The sequence below is a fragment of the Lycorma delicatula genome, chromosome 4, assembly GCF_047948215.1.
Source record: "Lycorma delicatula isolate Av1 chromosome 4, ASM4794821v1, whole genome shotgun sequence".
Classification (NCBI taxonomy): domain Eukaryota; kingdom Metazoa; phylum Arthropoda; class Insecta; order Hemiptera; family Fulgoridae; genus Lycorma; species Lycorma delicatula.
The window spans coordinates 14,844,838-14,869,754 of NC_134458.1; the positions used below are offsets into that span (position 1 = coordinate 14,844,838).

Genomic DNA, 24,917 nt, shown 5'->3' on the forward strand with positions numbered 1-24,917 from the left:
GGTACGATAATAATAACTCATCAGTCATTCCATACAACTTACAAACAGTTAGTTACTTATGGTTTAGCACCTTCAAGTTTTCTTGAAGAAAAATGTTTGATCGAAATTTCCAATCAAAATGAAACCTCTTTTCCTCAAGCTTGCCAAGTAATTAAGCAAGATTTTTATGTCGATGATCTGCTCACTGGTTGTACAAATCGATCAGTTGAAACAATTATACAATGATGTTTAGTTATTGCTTAACAAATACGGACTTTCACTATATAAATACCATTCCAATGTTCCAGATATGTTTGACAATTCTGATTCTTTCATCAAATTAGATAAGGATGGAAATATCAAGACACTTGGATTATTTTGGAATCCTCAAGGTGATGATTTCATTTATCAATTCAAACCAAAAGATAATAATACTTCTTACACCAAACATTCTGTTTTATCAATTGTTTCTTCATTGTTCGATCCTTTGGGTCTACTTGCGCCTACAATCGTTCCATTTAAAGTGTTCATCCAAGAGTTATGGTGCACTAGCTTTCAATGGGATGAAGTTCTTCCCTCTCTGCTAGCTGAAAAATGGAATTCTCTGTACTCTCCACTCAAATCTTTAAGTAATTTTAAGATTCCTAGATTAATTAAAATTATTTTTAGTATGAGTTATCAATTGCATGGATCTTGTGATGCAAGTAGCAGCGTATATGGTGCTTGTCTTTTCATCAGATCTGTTGATAGTAATGAACACGCTGAAATCCACTTGCTGTGTTCAAAGTCTAGAGTTGCGCCTGTCAAAAAAATCACTATTCCAAGGCTTGAGTTGAACGCCACTCTTCTTTTGTCTCGTTTATTTAATAAGGTTAAGTGTATTTTAGGTATAAGATTTCATTCAATCCACTTTTGGTCGGATTCTCAAGTGGTACTTTACTGGTTATCATCGCTTCCTAATCGATGGAAGGTATTTGTCGCAAATAGAGTTTGCGAAATTCAAGAGCTAACTAACGAATGCTTATGGAAGCACGTTCCTTCAAGGGATAACCCCGCCGATATCCTCTCACATGGTTGCATGCCGGATGCATTAACCTCGTCACAACTCTGGTGGAATGGTCCGTTTTTTTCTGAAGGAAGAGGAGAACGCCTGGCCATCCAATTCGCCTAACATTTCTATGATTTTGCCAGATTCGCTCAAGGAAGAGAAGAAGTCTAGCAAAACTAATGTCTTTTCAGCTGCTCTTCAAACTACAGAAGCTGTAGAACTTTCAAAGCCATTTTCTTCGTTGACAAGAACATTAAACATATTTTCACAGTGTTGTCGCTTCATTTATAATTTAAAAAATTAAAATAATCGTATATTGTCAAATCTTTCTCCGGAAGAAATCAATTCCACTTTGGAAATACTTATCCATCATGGTAGATGGCATACGTCTTATCCAATTCCACTTACTCCTGGACATTTTTTAATTTTCACTCCATTAACTTCGTTACCTGACCCTGATTTCTCAGGTATTAACATAATTATTTCATGTAATATTCTTTGTTTGTATATTAAGTTTCATTTCATGTATTGTATCACAAAATTATAATTAATGAAATTATAACTGGTGGGCGGTGTGTTCCAATCTGTGACGAGCTGTCTGTGCTGCACTCTACTATGTACTAGCACTCACTAGCAAGTCTGTTTCGTACATTATATTCTCCATTAGAATCCCACTCAGTGCGGTCGCATTATTCATTTTGTCCAGATGGACAATTGAAGTTAGTTATATTTTCCATTAGAATCTCGCCCAGTGCGGTTGCATTTTTCATTTCATCCAGATGGGCAATTAGTGTTAGTTATATTCTAAGTTAGAATCCCGTACGGTACGGTCATATTTTTTGTTTCAGTCCGGAAGGACGCTTAAGCTTAGTGATACCTGATATTGTTCAAGTATATATATATTAGTTGTAATTCTTGATAATGTCAAGTAAATTTATGTGTAAAAAGAAATTAAACACGATTCATCAAGAACAACAAGGCATTGTTTTATTTTATTATCATCATCTAACGTCAAAAAATACAGTCCACACTAGCTCTAAAATCTACCAGTATGCAATTTTCAAAAAATTTTAAAAAACAATTCCTTTTCTATCTATCTTAAAAGTGAAAACTTAAAAATTGAAATAACAAAAACAGTTTACTTATTATAAAATTTTAATACATACAATTGTAGTATGGAATACTTAAATTTTATACATATTTTCAGATAATTTTGACAAAATTATTGGGGAAAAAAATCAAATTTAAAATACTTATCACTACTATTTTGATTTTTTATAATACCAAGTTCTTACAAAAATCCATTCGAATAAAAAATAAAATCTGTCTAAGAATTTGCTACACAAACAGGCAAATACATTCACACATACAGACCTTCTACAAAGTATCTGACTAGGATTTTTATCACCTGAAATTAATTTTTTTTTAATATCGATTTTCAAGAAGTTTTTGAAACAAATTATTAGTTTGTTTAATATTGTGCTATACTGCATAAAAAAAAACCACACACAGTAACATAGGCAAACTAGGGCAAAATTTGGAAGAAGGTATAATTATATGACTTCATTTTATTGGAGTCAACTGAGAAAACCAAATAGTACATACATAATTTTCACACATCACACACTTATGAACTATATACATAAATATAAAGATTAAAGTAAATTTTTTTTTATTCATTATCAGTGGTAAAAAGGTGCAAGTGAACCTCTTTTCAAACTCATTGCTTTTCTGTAGCCAACACAACCTTCTTACAACTATCATAAACCTACTTATAACAGCCGATTTTTACTGTACCTGTATAGATGCTGATACAATCTGCCCAACGTGATCATGATCAAGTGTAAGTGTATGCATTAATCTAGTGGCATTATTATTCAGTTTTGTACGGGCATGCCCAAAAGATTCAAGTAACGACCAAATGGCATTCAATTTATCTAAACTGAGAACCTACAAAAAAAAAAGAAAGAATAAAGTGTCTTAAATAACTACTATAACTAAGATTCTTCAATATACAAGTATTATATAAGAAGATGCAAAACAATAAAAAAGTTATTTTACATATTCCATGTATAAATAACATTAAGTTAATGTATTTACATATTATTGAATACAGAATAATTTCAGAACAGAGTAACAATACAACAAAAATAAACATATTTAGATTTACTGTTAATATTGTTATTTTATCTGAAATTAAAAATGAGTAATAAGAAATAAATACTGAATGATATACTCATTATCCATGACAAAAAACTCAATTTATGAATAAAACAAAATAACGAAGTGACAGAAGGTAATCTAATGATCATTTCATTAAGATAACACAAATCAGAAGAAACAAAGTTTTGTTATTTAGGTAGTAAAATTACGATAGTGAACTAAGTAGGAAAGACAACAAAAGTCAAATAGTGTAACCCAAGTGAGTTTACATAAAAAAAATAAATTTGCTGTTTCTAACATTGTTTTAAGAACTAGGAGACCTTTAAAAAATATTAATACGGAATATGGAGTTTACAATTCTATGGTAGTGAAACATAGGTATTAGAAATGCCAGATAAGTAAAGAACAGAGGCTAATTACACTAGACATTATAGATGGCATTACAGATGATGAACATTAAAGATTAATTAGGTTACTAAAATTTCAGATCAAACTTTAAGACAAATCAGAGAAAATTGAAACTAGGAAAAAATCTTTGTCAAAAGATAAAGAGGAAGAACAAAATAAAGATGAACCATACTTTATGGCATCTAGGTTTAGTTATAGCAATAAAAAGAACAGAAATTAAAAACTAAAATGGAAGGACAAGACTGCATAAAGCAAATAACAAGACATAAAGTGAAGGAAATAGTAAGATAATAAAATTAATACATAACCGAAAAGAATAGAAAATTATGGATACAAAAGAAATAATTTAACTTACAATAAAAGTGTTTTATTACAATAGGTATGCACATCACTAAAATCAAAACCACTTAATTTTTGACACGATAAAAATGCTGTTTTTGGTGGAGGGGAGAGCTAAACCCAAATAATTGAAATTTTTGTAAAGCATCTAAAATTATCTTAAAAGATTTATGCATTACGTCAGATATATTTTAAAACGTAAAAAAAGTTTTGGAAAGAATCTACCAATTGCTTAGTTATGATACTAAAAGAAAATTTATTTTATTTTTTGAGAAGAAAACATGTACATATACAACACTTCAGTAAAATTAATTTTTACTCACCATACTAAAAACCTAATTCTAATGAATCATTTTTTTTTTATTCACTACATTGCATATTCTTCTGTAGCTATACAAGCTGTTATACTATGACTGAAAGCAAAATAATTAATTAAATATAATCCTAGTTCAGATGAAGACATAATAACCATTGTATGCACTCCTAATTCACTGAATGATTATCCTCAATATCAACGATTCATAAAAAAACAAATAAGCTGTTGTTAGTAATTGGTAGAATTTTATGTAGAAATATATTTAAAAATCATTCAGTTATTATAGGTCTAATTGTTATGAGAAATGAAATTAGTTCTGTTTTATGCTGGATATTACATACCTCACACGCGCACGCACGCATACACACAAATATATATTTATTTCGTTTCAACTGTGTGTCAAATTTACAATTTGAAAAGAATACAGCAATTAGATCACACACAATTACTGGAGAAAACCTACAAGAAATATAACAGAATGTTGAGAAAGAAGCCTGTTGACATTTACATGGATACAATAGTCAATAGGAAAGAACATGATGCAAATGTCAATAGAACAGATCAGTCTATGTGTACAGCTATGTTTATTAAAGTGTACTTATTAAGTTTTTACACCATCTTTGCACGTTACATACTTGTAAACCTCTTCCTATATGGATGTCACAACAAGTGTTATTTCATTATCTTACAATGAAAAATATGATATTAAAGGATAAATATATACAAATCTACCAGAAATCACGTGTAATCAAACAGATGTATGAAAACTATATAATAGGTTGTTTTATTCTGCTCCCAAAGGATTAAAGGCATTTACCTTATTGGATGATCCTGCAGCCAAAACAAGATAATGCAATGTATGCCGATAGTTAACAGTTTTTCCACTAGCAGAATGACCAAGGAAGATGACAGAATGATCAGATCGGCTTGAAACAGCATTACGATATACTGATTGAGCAACTGCATAAATATGGCCAGGCATTTCTTCTTCAGATTTCCATCCGAAAAACATCTGTGCAACCTACAATTTTATAAGAATATTCACATGAACAACTAAAGAGAACGTTCAGCAGAATTATACAAAAAATGTATATATTTTAAACAAATAAATCTGAAAAGAATCATCAGCAGTAACAGAAATTTTCATTAAACAATTATTTTATGAATTAATATCTTAACTGAAAAAATAACATCCCTTAATTCAATTCTAATATAGTAACAATTATCACACTGAGATCTTAATACAATTTCTGACAGATAAAAATTATTATCTTTTATGACCGCATAGGATCACTTTAGTCAGTTCATTAACAAAGTCTATTCAATGGAACTGTTTGGGCCTTGCAGTCCTCCCAGTACTTTTTCACACGTTCCGATCTTTTTGCCCTTCTAGTGTTGAAAATGTTCATGTTGTGAGTTTATTCTTGTGAGTGTGAAGCGAATGTTTTTGTTCTTGATTTTTTTGTTTAATTTTATCTTAATCTGTGGTGTCTTCTGGTGTAAGGCCAATTTCCTTCAGATCCTCTCTTATTTCTCTGATCCATCTGCATCCTGTCTTGGTGTTTTTTTGAGTCAAGTTGTTCTGTACTAGCCGTTTCAGAAGTCTTGAATCTTGCATCCTCATGATATGTCCAAAGAATCCTAGCCTCCTCTTAAGCATGGTATCAATGATCGGTTCTAACTCTTTATACAAGACTTTGTTGTGCATCCACCACTGCCTGTCTTTCTGGTACTTTTTATTGATGCAGGTTCTTCCAATTCTTATTTCAATTTTCTGGAGTCTGTCTGTCTTTGATTACTCGTTAACATGAAAGAGTGTTTCTGCTGCATAAGTGGCTTTATAACTGTTGTAATGTCTATTTTTACATCTATTAATAGGCATTTTTTATTGTAACTGTACCAGGTTAATTTTTGAGCTTTAATTTCTTTCTTCTTATACAGATTGAGATTTTTTCGTTTAGGTTGTTTGTTATTATTTCTCCAAGGGGTATTTAAATTGGGTTACTATTTTATATTTATGTTTACTTCTTTTAATCGTGTTGGTTTTGGGGGCATAATTTCTGTCTTTTTGAATGATATTTTGAGGCCAATTTTATTTGCAATGTTTTGAAGTTGTAATATCTATGATTTAGCTTCATCGTTGTAATTTTCTAGCAGTGCCAATTCATCTACGAAACCAAGAGTTTATTTTATTTTTTGGCCTATTTTTACTTTTGGCAGGCATTTTTAAGCTATTTCCTCATTATATACACAAGGTCTGTCTGGAAAGTAATGTCATACTTTTAGTGTGAAGCGACTGTACAGTGTAACAGCAACTGTAGATTGTAACACACTCTAACATCCGCCGGGATCGATGGTGGTATAACTCAATTACCAAGCAAGTGCTTGCTCAGTTATCCCTGAGCTCTCAGAGGTGAAGGACGGGCGATTTCGTAAACCTTTGTTTTGTCTCTTGTACAAGTCACGATGCAGCGCTCACTGGAACAAACATACGCGATCAAGTTTTGTGTGAAACTCAGCAAGTCTGCAGCAGAAACATTTCCAATGGTTCAACAGGCTTATAGGGATGAGCGTTTATCAGAAAGACAAGTCTACAGATGGCACAAGGCGTTTTTGGAAAATAATGAAGAGATCAACAACAAAGCCCACCCCATCAATCTCTTCAAACAACAAAAATGTGAAAAAACGTTTGCAAAGAGACTGTCGAATGGGTGTTCATTTAATGGCCGACATATTAAATATTCCAAAAACTATCATCCTCGAGATTGTGACCAAGGATTTGCATATGAGAAGTGTGTACAAAGTTCTGTCCAAAGAATTTTGACCAACAACCAAAAATCTCACCAAGTAGAGATTTGTCAAGATGTTTTGGAAATATGTGAAAATGATCCTCCCTTTGTGGACAATGTTATCATGAATGATGAAATGTGGATATTCCAGTACAACCCCAAAACAAAGAGGCAAACTACTGAGTGGCACACCTCGGCATCCCCTCATCCCAAAAAGGCTCAAATGAGCAAATAAGAGATCAAGACGATGCTTATTGTGTTTTTTGACATGAGGGGGATCGTCTACCGTGAGTTTGTACTTCCTGGGACAACCATTAACTCTTAACTTTTACGTAGAAGTCCTCAAGAGACTGAGAGCAAGGATCTGGCACGTCAGACCAGATATCAGTGCCGATTAGAAACTTCACCATCACAACGCGCCAGCCCACACTACCTTCACTGTGACCAGCTACCTGGCCAAATCTAATGTGGCAATGCTGCCTCAGCCTTGGGACAGTCCCAACTTGACTCCCGCAGACTTCTTTTTGTTTCTCTGTTTGAAATTCTCCCTGAAAGAGTGACAGAACAATTGACAATGTGAAAGCAGCTTGTGAAATGGCTTTAAACACACTTCCTGAACAGGCCTTCAGGATGCCTTTGCAGATTGGAAATATCACTGACAAAGATGTATCGACACAGGAGGACAAATATTTTGAAGAATTTTAATGTAAAGGTATTATTATTCTTATTATTGTGTAAATATATGCTTTTTTTTCACAGTTGCAGACTTGGTGCCATTACTTTCTGGACAGACCTTGTGTGTGTGTGTGTGTGTGTGTGTGTATATATATATATATATATATATCATTAATAAATTGACAATAGAAATGAAATATATTAATACAGCATCTATCACTCAACAGACAAGGAGTATTGAAAAAATTACACATAATTTAATTTCCAAATTTTGGACAATTAATACTAATTACAATAAATTACAAAGCAAATTAATAAACTCTGTTTAACAGACCATCACTTAATTGAGTAATGCACTTGCTATATTCTCACGTAAATAATTTTGGATCCGAGATTGTCATAATGAATTGCAATCTCATCGTTCCACAACATCTGGAATGGTCTCAGACTGTAAAAAGCAGGAACTTAAGAATGTAATGTAAGGTAAAGTAGTAAAGTCAAAGGAGGATTAAACTGCCAATGACCAAAGTGTCAAAGACTAGTTCTTATAAATCACACATGTTTAACAACAATGGGTGCAGTTTTCTGCGCTGCTGACATTTATTAGTGATTAGTTAATAAAACAATCAGTGCCATTTAAAATTTATTTAAGAAAATAGTCTTGTCACTTGTTCACACTACAAAGGCTATTATTAAATAAAACCCAACAAACTGTAAGCATACAACACAATCATAATTATAATTTACATTAACTCTCATTCAATAGATTGATCCTACAGCAAATTATTATAAAAGAGATATAAATGAAAGTAAGCATAAACAATACAATGGGAAAAAATGTTTTTGTGACTTCCTTGCAATATAAAAAATACATATATTTTGCACATCAAAATTGAGATCATATCTTAGGAACTTCAGCAATCACCATTAGAATAAGCAATAAACAAGGCTTAATTTAAATTTACACAAACCTTTTCAGAATATAATGGAGCTAATGGTGTGACTGGATTCATAATTATTACTGACTCTCCAGTGTATGTGTGAATAAGATTTCCACCATACCGTTGTCTTAATGTATGCAATGCACTCGATTCATTTAAATAACGTAATAGTGAGAGATCATCTACTCTATCCAGCTGTGGTGGATTTGCCTGAAATCAATCAATTTTAAAGAAGATACACTTGTATATACTTTAATTTTCACTAACAATCTACACAATAACATTGAAATTTTGTCCCGTACATTTTTTTTTTTTTCAGGGGCAAAAAACATTTTTATGTTATCGACGCCCGGAATAAACATATAACAAAGAAGCAACTAAAACTAAAACTAAAAATATTTAAAAAAATGAAAAACTTACAATTAGAATCACAGCAGAAATACTTATAACTAATATCAGTCAGAATCTTAAAAATAAGAAATATTTTATTTAAAAAGAACAGCAAGCATAAAAAGTATAAAATTAAAATAAACATAAATGAAATTTAACAAAGTCCAAGAGGAGAGTAAAGGGCCCCTTCTCAGTTAACAAAAATATTAAAGAACTAAGATTAAAAAAAAAAAAATATTAAAACTAAATTAATAAAAAAAAAATGTAAGCACTAGAATAAAATATAAAACACGAATAACAAAATAAAGTAAAATCAAAAATTGACTCTTGATTTCACATGGTAAATAAATTCAATTTTATGAAGCATATTGATAATTTATAGAATAACACAACTGATCTAAAATTTTTATATCATTGCTTAGGATACGATGAATTTTTTTCAGCAATTTAAATTTATGTCACACGGCTGCAAAATGTATGCAATCCATAAGGATGTGGCACACAGTTACGCAGCAGTTACATTATACACATAGCGGTGTGTTTTCTGATGACATCAAATACCCGTGGGTATCTGATATGTCCTAATCACAATCGGTAGAGGATCAATTCCTCTCTGTAAATTTTTCTACATGAAGAGTTCCATGGCAGCACGGTATCCTGATGTGTCAGAGTTTATTATCCACTGCAGCAATCCAGTCACCTTGCCACTTTGCTCAAAGAGTGTATTTTGCACAATTAATTAAAGTCGACAGTAGTAACAAGAGTAGTGAAAGATGGTTGACTACATACACATAAACCCACATAATTTTATTTTAATAATTATAAATGGATCAATGAGAAAATTTTAATTACCTTTTCAATGTCATCTTCATCAACCATTATCTCTTCAGAAGGATTTTCAAGAGATACTATAACTTTACCAGATTGTGGACAGTGAGAATGTTGTTTAACTAAAGAGAAGCCAGCACTATGTACTAACCAGACACGTTCGCTTTCACTTTGTAGCCATGTTCGCTCTTGTGCCAACTGCTCTTCTGATTTAGCCTGTAGAATTTTAGAAACAATAAACACACAATCACACTATCAATTGATTTTTAACATACAAATGTTTGGATCAGTTTGGAATCACAAATAAATTGTTATAAAGTTTGTAAACAATATCTCATCAATGAAATAAACTCAAATCAAATTAAGATTGCTGAAGAGACATAGTTTTACTATTTTATGCAATAAACATTCTGCTGTAAGACTTGGTTTCACAAATGTCACATAACAGTATACGGTATAATTTCCTGATTTGTCATATATTTTCATTAAATTGAAACATTATAATCATAATTGAAAGTTATAAGTCAGTGAAAATAAAACTTATCTTTATCTTGTAAATTTTCATAACCTTAAATTATAGTCAAGGAGTAATATAAATCTGAGTAATACAAACAGAAGCAATAAAAACTGATGGAACTGTATTAAAACTTCATAATCAGCAGCCTGCCCTATTAATTCTCTGTCCATGCTGTTATTATCAATTAGCATAAATGTTTATTGTTGAAGAAATAAATCACTATAAATGGATTACTATCTTTTTAACAAGTCTTCAAGGGTTTTTTTTCTTTTAAAATAATCACTAAGTGGAATATTTTTTTTAATTTACTTTTTTTAGTAAAATCATTTCAGACTGGAAAACTTGGATCAGCAAAATTCAGATTATAAGAAATGAACTGTAACTAAAAATAACACTTACCATTTTTTCAATAAATCTTGAGCTTGCACTTCTTCTAATAACTAGTGCTAAATCATCTGAAGACGACTCTCCAGAATCAATTTGGCCAGGCGACCCACTCATTACTTTAAGATATCTACTAAGCTCACTCAATTCAGGTACTGGTTGAACCTTAAAATAAATTTTTTAATTAAATTCAATAACTGTAAGGAACGTACAATAAATAAAATTTACCTATAGCAGAACTCATTATTTATTGTGTGTAACTTTAAAGTTAATGTAATATTCGTGGATTACTTTTTAATTTATGCTTATTGTTATTACATCATTAATTTAGATTTGAAGATAGCCTGCCTTTGCCCATTAAATGTCAGTCACTTGGGATCTTTTTATGACTCCTTAATATGAATGGAGCCCCCTCCACCCCACCTTAGAAAATCTCACAGAAAGAGTAAAGTACACCTGACATATTTATTTACTGTAATAAGCTATACATTAAAAGTGCAAGTGCAGCAGTGACATTCCCATTCTTCTAACATATTTAACTAGTACACCCGAAGTACGTAATATGGAAATATTAGCTAGTACTCCTATCATGCAGTCAGTGGTGATGCTAGCCTCTGCTTCACCTGGAGGGAAGACCTCTAGTAAGCACCAAAATACCATATTTAAATGTACAACAACACAACCACATTCATATAAATACAAAAAAATGACATTTTGAAGGAGAGTTGAGTAATAAAATGAAACGTAACTGATAATTTCATAAACTATTTTGATTCCTTTTATTAATTATTCATATTGCAATTCATACATCTGAATTTGATATACTATATTATTTCTTTCATTTACTATTTATTTGCATAAATTATTAACAGAGTGAAGTGGGTTACTGTTTTAAATTAATTTTTCTGGGATTTTATCTGCTTGTGTTTTGTAATGCAGATAAAGCTAAATAGGTTTATCCAATTTTCAAGAAATTTTGCAGTAAAGTTACTTATTAATAGCCAGGATGAAAAATCTGTAATGATTTTTCATAAAATTTACTGTTTAAAAATAGTAGCCAGTACAGCTGTTTGAAAAACTCTGACTGTAAGCCCTTTCTGAATACTAAATTAACAATAACATATATTTTGATCACAAAAATACTAAGCTTTTATTCATTTGTCAATAAGGGAGCCAATAGAAAATTATCTCTTTTAAAAAAGCAAATTATTTACAAATTTAATACGTATTTACATGTGGATACAATACCATAAGTTAACAAATTTTCACATTTCTAATAAATTTATATGATGAATACTCCTATACAACTGAAAGGGTTTATATTAATTATAACCAAACTGTATTATTACAGATGTTATAGTTATAACATCCAACACAGAACTAAGATCCCTTTACAAGTAAATTTTCACTTTAACTACAAGTTGCTATTTGCACATTAATTACATCGATAAATTAAACAATAAAGAGGTTATAAAATTTCTAAATATAAAAAAACATACAAATATCACCCTCATACTTTCACATCCACTAGCAATAATCAGAACAGTTCCCCAAATCGCAAAGCAATTGGCAGTATTTAAATGTTAAGCAATTGATCACTAAATATTATAAGTCTAAAGGGAGCGTAATTAAAATACAAAAAAATAAAATGTAGAAAGATGAAAATAAACCAATTTTTTTATAGAACATGTGTATTGACCATGAATTCCTGACATATCCAATTGCACCAAGTGATATGATGCATTATCGATTACTATGGTGCTACTTGAATTAACTTTTTTTAAAAGCATTTCTTTGAACCATTTTACGAATGATTAAACTGTTACACTATCTTTTTGAAGTTATTGCATAACAAAAACCGCTGAAACTAACCATTGACTAATGATTCTTGAAAAATATTAAACATTCTACAGTAAATAAAAATACTATGTAGAAAATGTACAGTTGTATATACAGACTAGTGTAATTTCTGGTAGTTACACGTACTAAAACGTACGTAGTAAGTAAAACGTACTTAAAAGTACGTTTTATATTATTGATGAAAAATGCTCTGCAAGTACAAGAAGAGTTAAATACATCACAGACACTCTCCACTCAGTAGCCAGTCAACAAATATAGTTGCCAAGAGTGTAGTAGTTCTATCTGACACCAATGGATTGACGTATGTATGTGTTACTATGACCAGAGCAAACACCCTTCCACCATTTCATTGATAGAGAGGGGTGAGCGAGAGGGAGTAATAGGGGTGGAGAGGGGGAGAGTGAGTGAGTGTGTGCATGCATGTGTACTTCAATGACCAAAACCAAACTTTAGATAACATTAGTGTAGTCAATATTGGTTATAACAAACTTGAAGATATAAGGAGTTAATGATACAGTCAGATAGCTCATAATGTGACTGTTTTTTATAACAGTCACATCATGTAATTCAGTGTAGACTGTAACTTCAAACAACGTCACTGAATAAATAAATAAAAAAACAATAGTAAGTTTGTTACTCTTAGTATCATAAATATAATAAATTGTGTTTTTAATTTATTTAATGGAACATATTTTTACTTAAAGTAATAAATTTTTAGGCGTAGAAGATTACTATAATACAGTAAGTACTTAAAATAACCTTTTTAATTATTTTACATTCCTGACTTTCGATTCATTAATTAAAATATAAACTTGATAAACAATTACTCACAAAAGACCAGTTGAAATTTTTTACACATTTGAAGAAATGTTGCACTTATGTTTTTACTTCTTGACTACCCCAGTTTCACAATTAGTGTAGAAAATAAATGTATATGCCAACCTTATCTTTTAAACCAACCTCAATTAAAACTAGACCTTATAAAAATTATTAACAAATAGTTTGTTATAACTAAATAATAATAAAAAGTATTGCAATAACTCCTTATAAAATAATCTGCGATACATTTTTATAAGTTTTTGGTGCAAACTGTTTATTAAGGAAAATCTATCTACTGGTAACATTAACTGCAGTTTTTCAATTATTAATATTGTTTCCTTTGAATTGTAAAATTGGTCCACTATAGGAACATTTTGATGTTTCTATTTAAACCAGGCTAAAAAAATCTTCTCAAAATCCTAACAGATTATCTTATTTTCTTGCCTTGTATTTTTGCTTCAATTTTTTTGTTTTAATTATTTTTCTAAATTGCAGTAATACAAGGGAATATCAAAAAGTTTAAAGATCAGCTCTGTTAATAAGAAATTATTTATCTATGGGTATGCACTGTCATCTATAAAGCAGTAGCACAGCAATACAGCATTCCCAGCATTCTTGCCACTGCTGAAATGTGTCCTAGAAGTCCACTTTTCAAAGCGTGGCAAGTACCCCTACTGCAATTCATGCTGGATGTCTGTAATGGTGTCAAAACAGCTTTAAGCTAGCCTTTAATCTGGATTTTCAAATGCGGGTAGATGGTGAATTCCACAGGAACCAAATCTGGAGAGTACAGCGCATATGGAAATGACATCATGTTGTGCCTTGCGAGAAACACACGTAAGAGCATTGTCATGGGGCATTCAGTTTTTCATGCGCCACAGTTAGTCACTCTCTTTCTGAACGTCCACCCTCCGCCGCATTAAAGAGAACTTGCTATTGATGGACTGACCACTAGGCACAAATTCTCAATGCACCTTTTGACATTTTCTGGTGTTGAGCTTGTTGAAGGTTTTGCTAATCTTTCATTGTCTTTCAGTGATGTTCTTCCATTCTTGAAGTGCTTGTGCTACTCAAAACATCTCATACAACTCATGGCAGCATTGTCATAAACTTACTGTGCAACATCTCAGTAGCAGATTTGCAGTTTCACACAGAATTTCATGTTCGTTCTTTATTCAAACTTGGTGTTTATGTTGGAATCATAACAGTGGTAACACACACGGTCAAAATAGCATGAGCTGCACAGCTACCGATGCACACTGTACATGTCTCTTCGCACACTAACTTATGAAGGTCAGTGCACCATGATTGTGCATGCACCCTTGTGGTGCCATCTGTTGGCATATTACAAAACTAGGCTCAAATTTTTTGATACCACCTTGAATAGTCAAACTAGATCTTTTCATCTCAATAGATCTATTAGATTTTTTACTTAACAGAAAATAATGTTCCACTTCTTTTTACTAGTAGATTGTATATATATTTTTTATTGCTTTTTGATACAATTAAAACATTTTAAATAAGAATGCAAATGAAAAACTTATAAACAGAAAATAAACTCTTCAGAATGAAAAACTAAATGTATCAAACAAATGCTATTTTAAATAAAAACAGAAGAATAAAAGAAAATGTTCAAAACTAATCACTCTTAATTAAAAAAAAATAGCAAAATGAACATTGTAAACTGCACTCATTAAGATGGCATTCTATAAAATAAGATGAATAAATTTACATAACCATGAACTATGAAACAAACTATGCTATAAACTATGAAACAAAATTTCCAGGGTGAAATCAAATACCACGTGAAAAAGATATTACAAATAAGTGATAGCAAGTAAGCAAATAAGTGATACAAATGCAGCAAGTATTTCAGTTCCTTATTAACAGCTACAATATCATTAAATTATCAACTATACCTGTCCATACGTGATTAAATTTTCTTCATCAATTAACAACTAACACACAATGCTTTTTATTCAAGCATTCCTGAATAAAGGAATGCTTTATTTAATCATTTGCTAGTAATAACCAATAGATAGTAATCATGTAAACTTTACAAAACAAAATAACATAAAACCTGTAAAATAAGTAACTCAATCTGCTTGCTGTAATAATATATTTTTATAACCAATCATGCAGTAAGCAGTATACAATGTATATATATAATCATAAAAAATTAAAATTTAGTTTTCAAAAAGTCATTCTCTTACCTTAACTGTTACAGATGGTCCGGAAGACTTAATCATTTCAATAATCTCTTCTCTAGCTTTATCACTAACACTTATTCCATTTACTTCGAGTAACCTATCACCAGGTAATAATCCAGTCTCATAATTAGTTTGAAGATACACAGATGAATTATTAGTTATCCCAGGTTCTGCTAATACAACGGCACTAAACTGACAAACTCCACTGCCTTTAGACCAACGGTCGACCACAACTACACGTCTTAATGAAAATCCAAAATCACATCTAGGTGGTGGTTGTCGATGTATTGTGAGTTCCCTAGGTTCTGGAAGAACTACCGGTTCAATATCTGGTAATGGAAGACCTTTTTTAAAAAGGAGTTCTTGTCCTGATTCTAATGGACTTAAACTAAATGGTGGTGTAGTAAAACTGCTATTATTTGTTGAATCGGTAAGACTTTCAATACTGGGTGATTTACTAGTTACTATAACAGGAGGGGTCAACATCTGTTCACCACTGCCCACTGAAGATGAATCTCGCCACCTATCACATCTATCAACAACGTCTAATGAGTTACCGGATGCATTCTTAGCTTCAGCTATCTGAGTGATATTCTGGTAAGTTATCACTTCATTTTGTAAAGTATTTTGAACGAGTGTTGAATCATCTATATTACAAACACTATCTTTTCCTCCAGAAGAAGGTCTTGATGAACTCTGCTTAAGTATCCCTCTTTTAGGTGGTCGAGGGGGTAATGTAGGCGGAGGTAATGAACGCTGAGATGTAAGACTGGCTTCAGAACTATCACTCTGGGTTAAATTATCTGTACACTTTCCATCACCATCTCTATTGACATCAGCCAAAAAATTTGCACTATAATCAGCTGTAATACCACTTGGTAATTTTTCTTTTTCTTTATGACGCCCTCTTATTTTTAATGACCGTCTGACCTGAAAAAAAATATAAACACTTTTAAGAAACCAACTTTTTTTAAACAATTTCCCATGAATAACTGAAAAAGGTAAGAAAAAAATTATTTAAGTCAATATATGACAGAATCGTACATGTAAATTCATAATGTCATCTATAACACACAATGTCATCTATAACTAGCACACTACATTGGTCAGGCTAAATCAAAGAACATGAAAAACAATGATTTTTATAACCAGAAAAATTGCTGACTTCTAAAATTCATTAGTAGCCACAGTTTATTCCTTGTTATTAATTTATGAACTGTAGAATCATTTAAAAGACCAAACAATTTTTAATTACTGCATATTATGACACCATACACTCATGAACTGTTAAAGTAGTTGTTTCTCAATAACTGAACAAATGGTTAGTATAAAATTCAGCAAAGATATTAATCGCTACTCCTAATAAATGTAAATCTTAGTCTATTTCACGAAATAAGATTTTTCTTAAACATTAACTTCACTTATGATCTACAAAGTGTACACACTTTGTAGATCATAAGGAGAATTTTATATTTCATTTCCATTGTTTACATAACAATATTTAAAATATGAACAATATTAAAATTAAATGTTCCTGCTCAAACTTTGTTTCCATTCCCTTAAAAAAAAATGTTATACTATACTTGATTTTTAATAGCATCAATCATGACAATCCAGCAACCCAAAATCCAAATGTCATTAAAAATGTGCAAAGTTTGATAATGGAAAATCTTCAGGCGACTTCAAAAAGCTGTAAATGACACTGGAATTAGAGATGGTTTGGTACACATTTTTTTAAAAACAATTTGGGGATGCATACAATGGCCCCAAATTCATGCCAAAACTGCTTCCTCTTGAACAGAAAGAAACTGATATTACTAGGACATGCTGAATGCACTAACTGTGATCCTAACTTCCTTATGACTGTGATAATCTTGATCCTATGGATACAATAAAAAATCCAAGAAGCCAAAGAAAAAATAAGACAAGTAAGGAGCAAAGTGAAAGCAATGCAAACATTTTGTCAATTACCATGGAGTTGTGCATCACAAATACACAAGAGAAAGCCAAATTGTCAACAAACAGCAGTATCTAGAAGTTTTGTGTTGTCTTCGTAATGCAGTTCACTGCCAGTTCAAGATCAGACTTGTGGAATTACATGAGTGGCAGTTACATCACAATAACATGGCCATCCATTCACTGTGTAATCCAGAATTTCTTGGTCATACACAGAATTCCTCAGATCTGCCAGTCTCCTACAGATTTCTGATCGTCCACCGAACTGAAGATACCCCTGAAAGGATCCTAATTAGATAGCTTGGAGGACAATGATGAGCACAGTAGCACAGCTATTCATTCAGAAAACTAAAGATTGTTTCCAGCAATAGGACTGCTGAGTTAAATATGTGGAGTCACAAGAAGACTACTTTTAAAAGGAAATAGGATTGCAAGCCACTAGGTAAGCTATTTTTTTTACAGGCTGTCAGATACTTTTTAAATTGATCTCATATTTTGTGTTACTACAACTTAGAAACTATGAATACAATTAAAATTAAATTAATAAATATTCTGTAAACAGGTAAATTTTATTCTAGCAATTTTATCACTTTCAGTTACACAAATAAACTCTGTAAATTTTAATAAACTTAGCAGAACATGGATGTAAATACATGATTAACACTTTTTCCTCACAAACTAGTATAAAAACATACTGAATCAGTGGTTCTATAATTTTATACTGTATTTATACTGTAAGCACATTCACAAGCATGAGCATATGTATGTGTATGTATGCATTCATGCATAAATGCTCACACATGCACACACAAATATTTTTAACTCTAAAAAACTACAGTGAATACAAAAAAATTATCACAAAATACCATAGCTAAAGAGCTAACATAAGTATTATCAAATAAATCTCTATAGACAAAAAAACAAACAGCAGAAAACTTTAGGAAACAGAATGATCTTATGATTTATTGACAACTTCATTGTAGTTAGAAGGTAGCATCTATAACCTATATATACACAGGCATTTACCGAAAAATTTACCACAAAATTGAAATCAAACAAAATGTATGAGAAATACAAAATTTTATGTCAATTAATACTTTTATTTAAAGATGAGAATTAACAAACGGATTTACTGTAAAAACAGTTTTAAATGGAAATTTAGAAAAATGTTAATTTTAAAAGCATAGAATTATTTTATGGGTCAATCCATTTGAAGTGACCCAAAGGTGGTTGCTTGACCAATTTAAAAAAATTGAAACTTACCCACTTGTTTCCTACATGTCTCAAGACCTTAAAACTACTTTTTTTAGATTTCTTTTAAGTAGTTTACCTGTAGCGGCCATTGTGCACACCTATTTTTGTGATTGTAAGGGTTTACTGAAAAAATCATAACTAAAAAGCTATTGGTCCTGGAAGAATGAAACAAAAAGTAATTTACTCATATTTTCTCAAGGTAAAAGACTGGTCCAGTGGTTTATTTACCTATCTCTCTTCTTTGTATGAGAAAATTACCAATAAAATTAACATAAACATGAAATAATAATAAACATGAAAAACAGTGAAATTTCTCTTTTGGTGATTTTTTTCAAGAGGCAGGGATGGGATACACAGTTTGAATTTACTCTTATATTTAGGTATATGTTAGTAGTTTTACCATAAATAATATTAATGGTGATATAGTTACTGTAAATCTTTATGAACTTTTGAAAACTAATTTTTTTTTTAAATTCAAATTTTGGCTTCAAATAACTCTGATGGGGCTGGTGATATAAATCTCAAATGTGTACAACTTACAGTGTTTTTGTAGATGTTTACGGCAAATAAAAAGGGTTCTTGTGTATTGTACTAATAGAAAAGTTATAACCTCTCAAAAATTATGAAAACCCTGTTAAAAGCGATACCATTTTGACTCACTAAATAAGTGCTCCAAGGGGTTTCTTGACTTCTTGGCACTTCAATATTTTTATACTTATTACTGTAGTTGAAGTAGTTTGAACCATTCATCTGCAGTGTTCATTATAACGGCGCTTGAAATCATTTCCAGTTGTCAAGAAAATTTATGTTACAACATGCTCTTTATGCTTGTTGCATCACTTAGATTTGCAATTACAGACTGGTCAGTCTGACATTAGTCAGTGACCTGTTCACATCTTTACAGTGTCTCTAATGTCATCCTTTGTTTGGAAGTGTTTATTAAATAAATAAGTTTTTCTTGATAATATTATATTTGCAAATTTTAAAATCAGTTAAATTTTTTCATTATTTTCTAGTAATTTCACATAAAACAAATGAAGAACAATGTTCCATAGGAATTTATGTGAATGAAAAGTGTCATAAAACAGTGTATGGTACAGTGCCAAAAGAACTCATTAAATTGTGAATTTAAAGATGAAAACCTACAACTTATTTTTTTACGTCTTAATTCAGATGTCACTAGTAGTGTTTGTAAATATCATGAAAAAAAAGATTTTTGTCAAAATTCAGTCACCTCTTTGGACAGTTCTGTTGTGACCATTTGAGAACTCATAAAAAAACAATTAAGAAAAACATAAGATAAATAACATTAGAGCGATCTCTTAAAGAACACATTTTTCCAAATTTAAATTTAGTTCCTGGAGAGTTTCTCTGTGTTAACTGTTTCAAAAGTATTTTTTCTCAGCAGAACAAAGAACTATATGAATGCAAAGACCAAGAGCAATACATTGCTCCACATCACAATATTGAACAACTGGATGCTGCTTGTAGCATTTTGGGTGTTTCACCTCCATCAAAATTGAAAAAAATTAAGCACAGATCAAAGGCCATCAGCATTAAAATTTAAAATAAACAAGGTATCTGAAAAATTAAAAAATAATCTTGAATTGTGTTTTGACTCAAAAGTTTCTGAAAATGAAAATCCAACTCAATCTTCTTCACATAAATAAAATGATCTTATTTTAAAACTAAGATAAAAATGTGTTCTTGCTTCTAAAGAAGATAAGGTTAAAATTATCAGTTTACTTCCCCAATCATGGACCAGCTCTAAGGTAATATCAGAGTTCAATGTGTCTCAGCATTTGGTTAGACTTACTAGAGAATTAGTTAATGAGCAAGGCATTCTACCAGAGTTAGGTTAAAGATATACAACAGGAACTAGTAACATCACAATTAAAAAAGTTGTGTTATTTTATGAAGATGTCAATAACAGCAAACTGTGTCCAGGTAAAAAGGATTGTGTACCACGCGTGTTGTTGATGGTGTCAAAGTGCATAAGCAAAAGCACCTTGTTCTGATAAATGAATTGTATGTCTCTAAATGTGAAAACCCTCAGGAAAAAATTGGAAGATCAAAGTTCTGCGAACTCTGTCCAAAATTGCGTATCTTGGCTGGTGCACCCGGGACTCATAAAGTTTGTGTCTGCCCCCATCACCAGAATATCAAACTCATGACTGATGGTCCCAAACTTAATGTTGATTATAAGAACTTAGTAGATATCTTTGTTTGTGACAAGGATAATGACAGATGTATGATGAATATGTGCACCAAATGTTCAGGTAAGCAGGCAGTGTTTGATGTGCTCAACTTTTTTGAAGAGTATGATCTGTTGCCAAATATAATAATGTACAAACAGTGGGTGACAGCTGATAAGACAGAGATGATTACTGTTCTTCAGACCAAAGATAAGTTTTTCGAATTGTTAGAGGAAAAATTGGAAAAGCTGAAAACTCATCATTTTGTGTCAAAATCTCAAGTTCAGTTTTTCAAGAAGAAAAAATCAGAATTAGGTGAAAAAAAATGTTTGGTGTCGGCAGACTTTGCAGAAAACTTTTCATTTCTTGTTCAAGATGAGATACAAAGCTTCCATTGGGTCAACAGCCAAGCCAAAGTTCACCCTTTTGTGTTCTATTTCAAGGAAAACAATAAATTATAATATAAAAGTGAGTATTTTAAGTGATCACTTGAAGCACAATACAGTAACATTTTATTGCTTTCAAAAACTTTTAACAGACCATATCAAGAAGTACATCAGAACATTATTAAAAAACTCATCTATTTTGCTGATGGTACTTCAAGTCAGTATAAAAATAAAATGAATTTTGCTAATGTGAGCAGTCACAAAAAGACTTCGACTTTGAAGCCAAATGGTACCTCTTTGGATCAACCCATGGGAAAAACGCCTGTGATGGTGTGGGAGGAATAACAAAATGAGAGGTGGCAAAGGCAAGCCTACAAAAACCATTAAACAGTCAGATACTAAATGCTGATGAAATGTATTAATTCTGTAATCAAAAGCTGAAAAACATAACATATTTTTTGATTAAATCAGATGAGATCTAGCTAAGATTTCAAAAACTCTAAAAAACTGTTTTGACTGCTGTGAAAGAGTTGTTGGTACTAGAAGTTACCACAAGTATTTTCCTGTGTCAGAATGCATTGTAAGAATGTAACCTTACTTCAGACCTCAAGGACTATGAAGATCATCCTGTGTCAAGTATTGTACCACTTTCACTTAAGGAAAAGATTCTATTTCTTGTGTGTATGACGACCAGAGGTGGATAGAAGTGGTAGATATTATTAGCCTTGAAAATGATGATATGCAAGCTTATTTTTTCCAAGCTGGACCACGTACATTATTTCAAAAGGCTGAACAAGACAAAGTGTGGATACCGATCTGCAAAGTCCTGAAAAAGTTGGCATCACTTGAACTAACTAAAGTGACGGGTCGTTCTCACACAATTTCAGGAGAATTATCAGAAGAGATACCACAGCTGTTGGTTAACCACCCTAAAAACTTTCATTGATACAAAAACAGGCTATTTCATTGAAGAATAATTAAAATTTTGCTACAATTTATTTTTTCTTCGATAGTGTTTACAAAAATGAATAAAAAAAATAAAAATAAATTCTTGAAAAAATGTGTACACTACTCATTGAAATCTTAGCTTGGGTACATTTTACAAGCATTTTTGAATCAAAAATTGTATTAGGTTACTGGTATTAATTAAGTTATCATTAAATTACGACCTGTCATTAATAAATTTAAAAAAACTATTTTAAAAATATTGAAAACGTCAACTTCAACAATATAGGGGCCAAATACATAAAAAAGTAAAGTGCAAAGAAGACAAGAAACCCCTTTGAAGCACTTATTTAGTGAGTCAAAATGGTATCGCTTTTAACAGGGTTTTCATAATTTTTGAGAGGTTATAACTTTTCTATTAGTACAATACACAAGAACCCTTTTTATTTGCCGTAAACATCTACAAAAACACTGTAAGTTGTACACATTTGAGATTTATATCACCAGCCCCATCAGAGTTATTTGAAGCCAAAATTTGAATTTTAAAAAAAATTAGTTTTCAAAAGTTCATAAAGATTTACAGTAACTATATCACCATTAATATTATTTATGGTAAAACTACTAACATATACCTAAATATAAAAGAGTAAATTCAAACTGTGTATCCCATCCCTGCCTCTTGAGAAAAATCACCAAAAGAAAAATTTCACTGTTTTTCATGTTTATTATTATTTCATGTTTATGTTAATTTTATTGGTAATTTTCTCATACAAAGAAGAGAGATAGGTAAATAAACCACTGGACCAGTCTTTTACCTTGAGAAATTATGAGTAAATTACTTTTTGTTTCATTCTTCCACAACCAATAGCTTTTTAGTTATGATTTTTTCCATAAATCCTTACAATCACAAAAAAAGATCCGCACACTATAGCAGAAATGACTACCACAGGTAAACTGCTTAAATAAAAAAATCTAAAAAAAATTGTTTTAATGTCCTCAGACATGTAGGAAACAAGTGGATAAGTTTCAATTTTTTTTTGAATTGGTCAAGCAACCACCCTTGGGTCACTTCAAATGGATTGACCCCCACACGCTTCAGTTCTTAAAAATTAAAAAAAAAAACCCGATTTGCCAAATTAATATTTGACAGCGTCCGCCAATATTAATTTAACATTTTTTTTAACGATGAAATAATGTTTTTTTTAAAAGAGAGACTAAAGTTGAAATTTGACAGAAAAATAGTAATTACAGATGATTTTTTAAGGTAATTTTCAAGTCTGCCACTTCAATCCACATGTTACACCTTTCTGACTAAAGATCACTAAACAATACTGAGCCAGTTACTGTATAAATAAGACTGCTAATTCACAATGATTTACCAAACAAGAGTAAGATGCTACAAACTACTAGTTATACGTTATTATGAAAAGCAAATTAATTTTCTGAAATGGAAAAACCTGAAAGATATGTATAATACATACCTCATCCAATCGTAACAATTCTTCAGCTGTCATATTTCCACGCTCACGTTTCTTATGCTCCTTCAACTCCTTCTTTTCTTTTTTCCTCTTTTCTTTTTCATCTTTTTCAACAGAATTTCCACCTTTTTTCATAAAACTAAACATCCTTTTAAACTCCTAAGTCTACTGAAACAAAGTAAAAATTGTTTATAACTGAGAGTCCGTTTAAAAACTAAAAATTAATCTGTTTAAAATTAATTTTACCAAATTACAGATATTTAAGATTTGTATAAGTCTGTTCAGCTCATTCTAAACTGAAGCACAAAACAAATTATTTTGTTGTAACATAGATCACAACCTACACAAATTAATATGACAAAGAACACAAATACTGTAAACATTATTACAGAATATCATTTACTTAAAAAATTCTTCCTTTAATAAAATATTATAAGACCAAAAAAAGATTTGTCCAAAAATGTCAATAGTTAGCATAACAAAGAAATTATGAGTAGATAAATAAGACAAATATTATAGTTAATTTAACATCTTATGCTTCTAATTACTAAATAAAACAATCTACATATTTAAAAGTGAGCAAAAGAGACAAAGAGTAATAATGAAGACCAAATTTCTTTCAGAAAAAGCATGGGAATCAAGAAGCAATTTCAACCCTAAGGCTTTAAAAGGCAGGTTGAAGAAAAACAAAGCTATGATATTTGCAGATCTTCAAAAACCATTTGATATAATATAATAAAAAATTTTAAGAAAAATAAGATTGAAATACAAAAAAAAGAGTTGGTGTATAATTCTGATACTCCTTCAAGAATCAGGTAGTTATAATAGCAAAAAAATATGAAAGACAAGCTATAATATTCAAGAGTGGCACAATAATGCCCTTCACTTTTTAATCTATATATGAAAACAAAATAAAAGCAAAAAAATGTTTGATTAGAGCAATAATACAAGCAAAAAATAAATACTTTTACAAGTTCTGATGATATTGTTATTTTAGCTGAAACTGGAAATAAATTGAAAATACTGATGGAGAAATT

The 24,917-nt window shown here is 30.9% G+C and overlaps 1 protein-coding gene across 9 annotated transcripts in view; it reads right to left on the minus strand.

Annotated features, from left to right (window-relative positions):
* LOC142323129 (unconventional myosin-XVIIIa-like) overlaps positions 1–24,917 on the minus strand; it is a 187,919-nt gene that overhangs the window by 150,818 nt on the left and 12,184 nt on the right. For 6 of the 9 annotated variants that reach the window (XR_012756028.1, XR_012756027.1, XM_075362362.1 and 3 more), the window contains exons 2-8: positions 23,884–24,045; positions 15,670–16,596; positions 10,793–10,942; positions 9,901–10,092; positions 8,689–8,868; positions 5,071–5,274; positions 2,825–2,977 (exon numbers count right to left, since the gene is read on the minus strand). Coding sequence is in view for 7 of the 9 variants with exons in the window: in XM_075362362.1 (XP_075218477.1) it covers positions 2,825–2,977; positions 5,071–5,274; positions 8,689–8,868; positions 9,901–10,092; positions 10,793–10,942; positions 15,670–16,596; positions 23,884–24,027 (1,950 nt within the window). In the remaining 2 variants the exon portion in view is untranslated. Of the gene's footprint in view, positions 1–2,824; positions 2,978–5,070; positions 5,275–8,688; positions 8,869–9,900; positions 10,093–10,792; positions 10,943–15,669; positions 16,597–23,883; positions 24,049–24,917 lie in introns of all 9 variants that reach the window. The other 3 variants (XM_075362364.1, XM_075362359.1, XM_075362361.1) reach the window with 1 other exon arrangement.